The sequence below is a fragment of the Miniopterus schreibersii genome (assembly GCF_964146895.1).
Source record: "Miniopterus schreibersii genome assembly, chromosome: 9".
Lineage (NCBI taxonomy): Eukaryota > Metazoa > Chordata > Mammalia > Chiroptera > Miniopteridae > Miniopterus > Miniopterus schreibersii.
In genome coordinates this window covers 26,188,195-26,200,051 of record NC_138118.1, presented here as the reverse complement: position 1 = coordinate 26,200,051, position 11,857 = coordinate 26,188,195, and the positions used below count along the sequence as shown (strand labels likewise).

General features: G+C 42.7%; 1 protein-coding gene across 1 annotated transcript in view; it reads right to left on the bottom strand.

Moving 5' to 3' along the window:
- Positions 1-362: 362 nt before the first annotated feature.
- WNT2 (Wnt family member 2) overlaps positions 363-11,857 on the bottom strand; it is a 77,881-nt gene continuing 66,386 nt past the window's right edge. Inside the window, exon 5 of the mRNA XM_081146822.1 lies at positions 363-4,130. Coding sequence (XP_081002948.1) covers positions 3,901-4,130 — 230 coding nt within the window. The 3' untranslated portion in view covers positions 363-3,900. The remainder of the gene's footprint in view (positions 4,131-11,857) is intronic.

Genomic DNA, 11,857 nt, shown 5'->3' with positions numbered 1-11,857 from the left:
GTCAATGGTCTTCCCTGAAAATCTTTACAAACTTGAAAGACACCTCTTGATCAAGTTGTGTTAAGTGTGGTCCTGAGAAAGACAAGGGGATAATCCCTATAACCTGCAAGGATTTTTTTTCACCAGAGGCTTTGGCAAGACATCATAAGTTTAAAATAACAAAGTCAACAGTGAAAATTCACTTTATTATGTTTTGATTTCACAGAAAATGTAGACTTGTAAATAACAATAGTTCTTTGTAACAATCTGTGTGACACTTTTATTAGCTTGTGGAGTGGGAGGTTTGATTAAACAGGAATCCATGTGAATATCGGGGGGGGGGGGCGGGGAGGAAAGCCCTAGAGCTAGAACAACAATGATTTAGGAAAATAATGATCATGTTTGGCTTTACAAGCCACCTGTCACTTCGTTGATCCCCAGAAAAATGTAAAGAACATTCTCATGGATGACTGAAAATTTTCTCTGCCTAGATAAGGAGGTCAGAATAAGCATGCCTTAGCTGTCAGCTTACACTAGTGCGTTGCTTTTCAGAAGGTCAGCACAGACCTGACAAAAGCAATTTACCAGCTTTGGAACTGGTGAGATCTATTTGTTAAGAGTACAACTCTTGCTCTTAAGGAAAACCAGGTTGAAGTACAGTAAATAAATACAAAAGAATGGTTCTGGTCCATTGGATGCTTCTCTGAGCCTTATTTTGAGAGTGGGCAAGAGGGGAGATGAATGTTCTGCAGCTGAGCGAGACAGCACCAGCCCTAGGCCAAACTTTAATAAATGAGAATAACAAAATCCTGGCCTGAAAATGCCATCAAGCTGAAGCGCATGCACGGTCATGTTGGCTGCTTCTGAAATAGAATGTCCATACTTAGGTCTCCTAGAGTCCATGTAAGATTCCTTAATAAGTCAATAAGGTTGAGAAATGTCAATGTGAAGGTAGATTTTTTTACTTTAAAGCTATCTACTTTGAAAAAGAAATTATACCTGATATTTCAAGCTACATTATAATTCCAATAAAAAGGAATATGGTTGTGACAATTGGAAATATCTCTTACAATTAATGTTGGCAGGCTCTAGCAGAGCTACACAGTAGGTATGGAGGATCTGGGCAAGGGCGTGAGGCCCTGAGCCTCAAAGAAGGTGCTGAGAGGGGACAGGGGAGCAACAGCAGAAGGAAGGGTGGAGGTTACCAACAAGAACTGAAAAAGCTAGTCTCTGCCTTCACCAAGCTTGGCCAATTACTTGCCAATAGTTACCCGGCTCTTTCTCACTCCCCTTCCCATCATCTGGCTCCATGCAGACTACATTGCTATTTGATAGATCCTTCTGGGATGCTCATTTCAATCTGGTGACACTTGTATAAGATAGTCAGTGTCCTGGGGTACCCTGTGCCTCTCCCACTTCCATCCTGAATCCTTTGTGGTCCAATAACATGCCAGGGCTCCCATCCCCAAGGTGCACAGAGCTAGAGCTGAGTGTGGTAATGGCATTGGGGGTTTTTGTGCTTGCGCATAAGGCATTTGAGGAGGTAAACTGGTCTCTTAAGGCAGGGCATCAAAACTTTCAGAGCATGAGGGGCTGTCCAGGAGACTGTAACTAGAATGTACCTGGACAAGTGTGTTCACAGAATACAGATTAGTCTGCACCACAGACTAATTTAGGGAGGCAAACTATTAAAGAAAAAAAAAAACAAAACATTTACTAAGTCTCAGAGTTACGTGCAGATTTTAATCTTTATTGAAAACAACTCTTTATTGAATTAGGCTCTCCCATTGTGTGGAACTTTTTCAAATATTGCAGAAAATTAATGGATATCATCTTGGGCCTAAAAAAACTTCAATTTATAATAAGATGTTAACATTGCCTTTGGATGCCAAAATTATTTAGAATCTACTGAGTTGATCCTGAGTCAAGCTAGTTTCATTCAATAGATAAAGTGCTTAACATTCTTGAATATTCTTGAATATTCTTGGAGCCCCTGTTTGTGATGAAGCTCTGGAGTAACGGCTGATATTGGCACAGATCCCTTCACCTCTCTTGGTCTCAGTTTCCCTAGATATAAACTGAGGGCAGCTGAGATGTCCTCTAAGACCTTTTCCATGTCTAAATGTATCCCTGGATTTTTGATTTCACAGTTCATGCCAGAAGAAAGGCTAATGGCCTTGGGATCCCATGAAAGTCTCCTTGTCTTCCCAGGAAGGCCTTCAAAGCAGAGCCCACTTGCCTGGCCTTCCCACTCCCCACAGAGCCCACTAAATTCAGAGTAGCTACTATCACACTCTACTCTTCCCCCTTTTGAATCAATAGGATAAAAAGAGGCAAGAGTCTCTTTGGAAAAATTAGACAACTAAATTTTGGGGTTTGGAAGTGAGGGAAAAGAGATGAATGCTGTCATTTTTAAGAGGGCTAGGGGGCAAATATCATTATGACAAAGTACTCCAGCAGGTTGTTTTCCACAAGCTTCAGTCTATAAGTCCTGCTGTGAAGCAAGGATAGAGAAACTAAGGGCAGAGTAGTAAAGAATAGCAAGTATTAATACTTTGACATCAGATGCATGTAAGGAAACATCCTGTTACTCAACATAGCTCTGTAAAGAGATCACATTTTGAACAAGAACCAAATTGTAGGAGGGGATGAGAAAGACCTTCATATATTTCCCTTTTTTCCATGTAATATACAAAATGGGGCAGGCAGCCCCTCTATTTCCCTTGGCTGTCATCTTTTAGCTCATGGCAGAAGCCAACCACAACTTGCATATTGATGTTCCCATAATTATAGCTGGGTCTCTTAAATATAGTCTCCAAGTTAAGATTTCTTTACAATATGAAATACTAGGGTTACCAACTTTATCAGCAAGGCTACATGTCATTTTTTTTAGGCTATGGTATTTTGTCATATTGTAAGCATCAAATGAACACAATTACATATGGCAGGTCTTTAAAATGCATGAGAAGGGTGATGGGTACCAGCTGATACTTCTCTGTACATGTGGGCAACTTCTTTTAGGCATCTGATCATGACTTAGCTCTGGAAACCTCTCTGTCAGCACTTGGGTTCCCTGCTCCTATCATCCCAAAAGTTTTCATTCTCAAAGCCATTTTGCTTACAAAATTCCATAGGTCACATGCATCATACCAGATAGGAATTGTATCCCCTCCCTTTTTCCTTATCTGTACAAACACATTTTCTGATACTCTGTTCACCAAGTTATTTTCCTCCATCTTCACCCAATAGTTACAGAACACTAACAGTGTCAATTTTCTTTTTAACTCTCTTCAGAACCAAAGTGAGAAAAAAGTCTCATTCCCTAAAAGTTCTTTATATCGAGAGGGCAGTAATGCAAAGCAATCACTTTCTGAGGCTTTTGCTATTAATGTACCAAATGCATTTTAAACCTAAAGTTTATTGAAAGCCACCCTTCTCCAGGTAATTACCAATTACCCCTGGAGGCTGTGAAAATCATTTGATCAAACAAAAGCCTTGCTTGGTCTTTTTAAAAATTGAAGTTAATTCAATGGCAGTTGGTCCTGCTTTCTTTACATTTTCCTCCAGAGAGAAGTAGGGAATTTAACTTGAGCATTTATGGAAAACACAGAGAAAGCTCCTTTGAGATATTCTTTCTCCCTGGGGCCAACTGCTCAGGAAAGAGGAACCTTCTAGGTGGGTGGAGACAGTGATCTGGGCCCACACCCCTTGCCCTCTAACACCCTGTCATGACCAGGAAGAGAGGTGCCCTATGCTCTACATGCAGCATGTGGTCCCAGTCCTGGGTGGGACCCCAGTGAGGGAGGAGATGCTTCTGTTGAGACAAAGGCCACATGCCTCCCGAGATAATCCAAAGGCCCAGTGTCCTTGCAGATTCAATGGAGTCCTTAGAGGAAAGGTGGGTGGTGACCTCCACTGGGGTCATGTGGGAGCCACCCAGTCAGCACTCTTAGGGGCCTTGCATGTGTGCACATCCAGGGCCTCCAGGCAGTCCTGACAGCGCACGGCACAGCACCAATGGAACTTACACTCACACTTGGTCATCCGCGTGACGTGGGAGGTGTCATAGCCTCTTCCACAGCACATAACTTCACAGCTGTCCATGCCTCGGGAGGTCAGGTTGCACACACGGCCTGCTGTACCTAGGGAGCCTGGAAGACCAGAGAGGTGTCACTGAAAAGGTGTGGGTGGAATGCAACATGCCTTGAGGAGAAGAGTTACAAAGTCATCCTCTAGAACAGGGCCCTGACCCCTACTCACCACAGCCTGGGGTGGTACCACCAATTCTGGGGGCAAATCACAGGGGAATTAGTGCTGCCTAGAGGGACAGATGTGAGTGCAGCTTTGGATCTGCCTTGGGCAACCTGACTCCAGCATTCTCACTTCTGACTTAGATAAACTTTTCAGATGATCCTTACCTAGTCTTGGATTGATGGATCACTGAATGGGCAAAGCAAGATCAGAATGAAAGAAGGATCTATTCTAGTCTCCTCTCTCCTGCTTCAAACCACATGAAGGCAGCAGTGGCCAAAGTTAGCTTTCTCAGAATTTGTCAGAGTGTGAAGACCCTCAAAGGGAGGAGATTCTATCTCCCAAGACCTGATTACACTGGCTCATTAGAATGAGGAGAGAACTCTGGTTGAAGAATGGGAGGTGTGAATATCATTTGTGGACCTTGAGGAGGGACGAATGCCCAGTCTGGTTTATCTTTCATGCTGTGTTCTCACAGGCCATCTAGATGTGTGTGAGGCACCTGGCTGAAGCCAGGAATCTAGGCCTTTGAAAACAAAATTAACATAGAAAGACTATTGAAACATCATCTTAGTTAATTAGGGTGATGTTTGCTAAATGGTAATTCATTTTTAAGAATTTGTTCCTGAAAAAAAACCTCCAAGATAGGAAGCCTCTTACTTTGTTCTATTCTGTGGAACACACCTAGATTCTTTCACAAGGGCATTATTAGACAAGTGAACCAAGTGTAGTGGACATTTTTCGAGCGTCTTCTTGGCTTACAATGACCCTTTCTTCTTCTTCTTCCTGGACAGACATGGGTGCCTGGCAGCCATAATTGACCAATATTACCCTGCTTTGGCAGGTTATTGGAAAGGGGGGTGGGCATCTGACTTGTACTGGGCCAATCAGGTATATTTCCCTTGGAATTTGTGATTTTTAAAAAAAATTATTTTTCAACTACAGTTTGCAGTCAATATTATTTTGTGTTAGTTTCAGGATAGCAATTAAACAATCATATAGCAATTAGACAATCATATACTGTGTGATTTTGTTGGAGATAGTTTTGCCAAGTATAAACTCAGTAGCCATTGATAGCCACATACCACAGTGAGGTCTGTGGACTAGAGGAGGTCCACAGAGAGACAAGAATGAGGCAGTTGCACGGAGACAGCAAGGGTAAAACATGGGAGGAGAATGCTGGTCAGATCCTGGACTGTTTTTTCATCCTACTTCTATCTCTACTTGAGATCTGGCTGCATTCCAACCTTTGGGTTCCTAGAGACTATATCTTAACAATAAATTTCTCTTTTTAACTTAAACCACTCCAGTTTCTATTACTTGCAATCAATAATCCTAAATAATTGACAAACCTAGAAAAGTTATACTCTTTCTTTAAAAATAAAAAAAACTTTTATTGGGATGAAAAAGACAGTACTTAATTCATTTTCCCTTCCTCCCTCATGTAACTAGTAATTTCTCCTTCTTCGTAATGCCTACATTGCCTCGTGACTCTGTTTATCACAATCTGCACCATGTTCCAATGACCTATATGAATGTCATGTTGCCCTGACAGTCACAAATGACCAGGGAAGCAGCCAGGTTCAAGCAGGGCATAAGGTCAAGAAGACAAGAGGGAGGGGCATAACTTGCTCTGCGTGATCAGGCCTTTGACAGCAGGAAGACATGCAGGGGAATTTCATTAGCAGAGGAAGGATGGCAAAGGTCTGGGGTCAGGGTGGTGGGTGGGTCAGCCAAGGACAGCCCTGATCCTACATCGTGCTAAAGAAATAAGAGATTAGAAGAGACAGCATCTGGGCCTGGATTTGCAGCAACCATTAGGACAGTGCTCAGAATTACTGATTGTGCAAAGAGGTCTCTTTGCCAAATGCTGCCTCTTAAACAGCACACCCTTTCTAAGAAAGTTCTTTCTTTTATTTTTTTAATCCTCACCCGAGAATTTATTTTTATTGAGTTTAGAGAGAGAAGAAGGAAGGGAAAGGGGGGGGGGGAGAGAGAGAAAGAGAAACAATGATGTGGGAGAGGAACAGTTGCCTCCCATACATGCCTATAGTAGGGATCAAACCAGCAACCTAGGTATGTGCCCTGACAGGGAATCGAACCCACTATCTTTTGGTGTAGGGGCAACATTCCAACCAGTTGAGCCACACCAGCCAGGGCAACACACCCATTTTTTAATTCAATAAACATTTAGTGAACACAAACATGTGTAAGACACTATGCTGGCTGCTTGGAGATTTTCACAGTGCATTTGTTGAAAACCTGCTGTAACCTAAAGTTTTACACAAAGTACCACTGTAGACAAAGTTCAAACGTGGTAGAGTGAGGTTATTTAGGGCTTGAACAAATCAGGGCTCAAATCCTAGCTTTGTCAAGTATCAACTGTGTGACCTTGGGCAAGTTACTTAATCTCATTAAGCTTCAGTTTCCTCTCATGCAAAATTGGGATAAATACAGTTCCTTCCTCATCAGGATGAGCATGGACTGAGATAATGCATGAAAGTATCTGCATAATAAGAGCTCAATAAATGTTAACCACTCAGTCAATTAACATTGAGTGCCTACTATGTGCTATGCACAGTTCTTGGAGCTCAAAATTTATCAGCAAACAAAACAAAGGTCTTGCGCCGAGGAGTTTATATTCTAGGGAAAGTGAGCCAAGCATATTATAATAGTATTTATTGGCATTAATATTAATAGTAGCAAACAGGATGAGAAGAGGAGCTGTTAATGGCACAGTTTTATAGAGGAGGTGGAATTAGAGATATGACATAAATAATGAGTAGATTTTCAGAGGAAAATGGGGTGAAAGTCATTCCAGGCAAGAAAGAACCTCTTACTCACTGAATTAGGGAGTGGGTAGCAGGGGTGTCAAGTAGGAAAAGTCTGAAAATGTTCATTTGGCTCAACAATAAGGAAGCAACTGATGCCCTTTGATGAGGGATGTTATGGATGGATCAGTGTATTGAAGAGTGAGTCGTCAGAGAGCACAGGTGAACACTGAATGGAGGTAATTTTCAAAAAGCTTGGTGATGAAGCAGATGAAAAAATAGCTGAAAGGAGTGGTGTGACTGAGGGTGGGACTTAAAGTTTATTTTAGGCCATTAAGCTTACTGGCATCTTGTTAAGTAGCAGGAGATGTCTCACACAATTCTATATGTTTTTTGTTTATATAAAGTACAGAAGTGGGAAAAATTAGTCTATGCTAGTAGATGTCAAGATAGTAATTTCTCAAGATGGTAGTAAAAAGGGGCATGAAGGAGGCTTCTGGAAGACTGGTCCTCTTTGTGTTCCTGATCTGGGAACATGTTTTATGGGTGTGCTCACTTGAGCCAATTCAGTTGTACATATTTGGCATGTGCACTTTGTTGTATGCATTTTATATTTCAATAACAAGAAGATAGAGGAGAAGGGGGAGAAGGCAGCCACATTTGCAAAGACCTGGAAATCTGTGAGGAGCAGAGAGGTGTTAAACATGGCATTCAAAGGGGAGAGTGGCAAGAGATGAACTAAAGAGGTGGGTAGAAGTTACACTGTGAAAGGCCTTGTGTAATAGGGTTAAACTTTAACCCAAGGCCAATGGAATGCTACTGAGAGTTTTTACACAAAAGGGCAACATGATTTGATCAGAAGAATCGCTATGGGTGCTGGGGTCTAATGGGTTTAAGGGGGCCAGAGTAAAGGCAAGGAGATAGGTTAGAAACCAATAAAGTACTCTGGGCAGGACACGATGGGATCTGGATGGACACAGTGTTGGTGGTAGTGGGAGAGGTGAACAGACTCAAGAGAAGATGAAGCAGCAGCACCTTCAGGATGTGGTGACTGATTGGACGGATGGCTGAGGATGAGAAGAGTCAGGACATCCTCCCAGGTTTCTGACTTGAGTGACTGAGTTTATGCTGGTGACATTCCCTGGGGACGGGCAGGCTTTTGAGAAAAGATAAGGAGTTTAGTTTTCAGCAAGTTGAGTTTTCTGTGAGTGGGTCATCCAGGTAGAAATGCTCACTGAAAATGCTCTCCGGGACTCAGGAGCGAGGTCAGGGTGGAGATGCAGATTAGGAAATCTTTTCCTCAGAGATGTCCAATGAAGCCACAGGTGTGAATGAGACCTCCAGTGGCTGTGAAGAGCCCTCTCACTTCCTATCCCAGAGGTGACTCAAAATGTTTACATTTTCATGTTTTGTTCATAAGCCCTCCACACCAATAAACATTCTTCATTTCTACTGAAATGCAATTATCAAAATGTGAATATATTACCATACAATTCGAATTTTTTTTCTCCCCCTTGGCTTTGTGGGGCACAGGATAGGGACATCTTATTCCTGAATCAGGCTAAGGGTCTTTTCTTGACATCAAACTCAGTGGTCTTTCCCCAGTGGCTTAAACCCTTAAAGATGCCTGAGCTGGTTATCTAACTCAGCCTTGAGTAACAGTCATGGTGGTTTTTGTCTCCCAAATGCAGAAAATTGAACTGGACTCTGAACAGAAGGATTGCTCAGTGAAGTGACATCAACCCCGTCAAAACTCTGAGAGGAGCCCTAGCCGGTTTGGCTCAGTGGTTAGAACGTCAGCCCTTGGACTGAAGGGTCCCGGATTCAGTTCTGGCCAAGGGCACTTACCTAGGTTGCAGGCCCCATCCCCGGCCCTGGCCAGCACTCGAGCAAGCAGGAGGCAACCAGTCGATGTGTCTCTCTCACATTGATGTTTCTATCTCTCTCTCCCCTCCCTCTCTCTCTGAAAAAGCAATGGGAAAAATGTCCTCAGGTGAGGGTGAGGCTTAAAAAAAACAAAAAACACACACAAAAAAAACTCTGAGAGAAATCTACAAAGTGATGGCCACTGACAGAGCTTAATGCAGAAGTGGTTTCAGTAAAGGAGACAAAGGTTCTAGCAGTGAGATATTTCAGCAGTTCAATGTTCAGTTACAGAATGCTGGAAAATACAATGAACCTGAACACACCACTCTTCACTGGTGCCTTAACAGCGCATAATGAGGGCCCAGAAGCAGGAGGAATATGAGAGGGGTTTTTGAAAGTTGAGAGTCACTGATGTCAGAACAGCAGTGGGTACAGGCTGTAGTGGTAATAAGCCCCTGTGAGGTATCAAGAGCACCCAGGAATGCACCACTGTGGAGGGAAAGGATAGGCTCTGAAGTCCAGAGAGAGGATGAGGCTGCATAGTGATGGACTACAAATGGGCCCGGCTTTGGGGTTTGGATCTCATTAGATCTAATGACAGACTGTAGGGCAGAAGGGCAGTTTTGACATTTGCTGTCATTTGAGCAGAATATTCAGCAGTTTAATCAAAATGACTGAAAAGAGCATTTCCAGAGTGCAGAGCTATGTAAAATTTGTTGGTATTGCTTTCCTTTATTGGAATTATGATTGATAGCAGCAGGGCTACGCTGTCTCAGCCACCTCCCACTAGCCTTTCTAAAACTAAAAGCATCACCATTGTTCTCTGCCTGTGCCTATGTGCACATTCTCTGAAAGGGAGCCACTGGGTTTCACTGTCCACCCGCTTATTTAGTTCTGAATATTTGGGACATATATTTTTAGATCTGTTTTCTAAATAGCATACCAACTTATTAATGAGTCACTCACCCCTGCCTGGGCTACACCACCACCTTGGGAAACGAAGCCAGCTATACCTATCAGACTTGTGCCCAGAGGGGACGTTTTCAAAACCAAATAGAACTGAGGTCCATCCTTCCTTTTCATCTTGCCCCTCCCCCTCATTCTTCTTTCTTCTTTCTCCTCTACCTTCTTTTTCACCCTCTTTCTCTTCTTTCTGTCCACATTGAGGTCAATATTTATGGAGCACTGACATGGGCTAGGCCTTGTGCTAAACATTTGCCTGCATTATCTCATTTAGTTCTCATAAGCTTATAAAGTAGGCATTATTATTATCACCATTTTGGAAATGAAGACATGGAGGGTCAGGCAGCCATCATCACACAGTCAGCATGTGGTAGGGTCAGGATGTGAAAGCAGGTTTGTCAGCTAAAGCTCTTGACCATGTGACAGTCAGCCTCTCAGCAGAGAGCTCCGTCCTGATGCCCCGCCAGGCCCCAGAAAGCAGGCTGGTGTGTAGCAGTACATGATCAGTGCTTTAGCATATTTCACGCTCTTTCCCTTCATTATTTTACCACATGAGGAACTTGCAAAGGTCCTGATATGTAACTTTTTTGGAGGGGAACTTTTTCTCCAGCTCATAATATTCTGTAGACAATTAAGACACCTAAAGTTACATGAAAAAGTGAATAAATGTTAGTAGCTTATACTGCATTTTTTCTGTACTGAAATTTCTGTCACCTTTTTGAGGAATGAGACTAATTATTTTGCAACACCAAGATGACATCTCCAAAACATGTGTGCCCTCAGGGTGGTTTTAACTTATGTCACTGATGTAGCCCTAGCTGAAACTTTGGGAAGAGCCCTTTCTAAGCAGAATTTTCTGTCTCAGGAAAGCCCATAGCATCAATTAGTATTTCACCAAAAATGGAATGATAGCCTGATCACTTACCTCACTCTCCTCCACACTTCATTCTAAGATTATCTGAGCCACTTCCAAAGATGAAACTGATCTTTATAGGTGAAATATTTGCATTATACCATATCTACAAAAGCATGTGTGGCTGGCTCTAAAAATATTTCAAAGGAGAAATTTAAAAGATATTTTTGAGTAATGGCCCTATCATTAGTCTCCCAAATTGATATATTAAAAGGATAAACACATATTAGGTACTTCACATTTAATGTTTATTTAAAAAATCATTCATATTGCTTAAAAATGTTACCTCTTACCCCGCTTGAATTGACTCAGTTCACTTAAGAGAAAGTGACAAATTGAAAGCCCTTTTCCCTGGCTTCTCTCTGCTTTGTGTCTGTGAAGTGTGCCCAGATGTGTGGCCTGCCTCCGTACAGGCCTTAGTCCCCAGGCAGGGGGCTGCAGACTCAGGCTCAGCAAGCCAAACCGTCGTCGGTCATCTTCACACCACTGTCATGAGATCATCTGCCTAAACTCAGTGTCAGCAAGATCCAGGTAGTCTGTAATGCCTGTGCTGTGGGAAGGATGGGCCCCAACCAGATCTTCCCTTTCCCTTTCCTTAGGTGCTATCCTTGCCATGACTTGCGCAAGAGCTCACATATGCGTGGGAGAAGGAGGATGAAGAATTGGAGTTTCTAAACCACACACATTTGCAACCAAATCATGTACCTTTGGTGGGGCAACACTGGGAACTTTATGGAATCAAACACCCCGTCCCAGAGCTATAAAATTAATAATGGAGTCAGGGTTCCAAGTACAAAAACATTTCTGTCTCCACCGACATGCATCTTCCTGACAGCCGAGGAAGATGGAGGGCTTTTGCTAATAGTTCCCAGACCCACACCCCTGGGACCTGGAGGAAGGGTGCTCTCTCATGCTCTCTCTGTGGATGGGCCTGTGTCTTTTGAAATTCCTGCCACTCCAGGCTGACAGAAGCCCATATGTTGACCATTAGGGTGTAAAGCAACATTCACTTAAGCCCATCATCCAATAGGCTGTTTCTCCTCTGCTTGACTTACACATTGTCATTAATGACACAGATTTATTGAGGGAAGAAAAGAATGTTAAAGAGCAAATG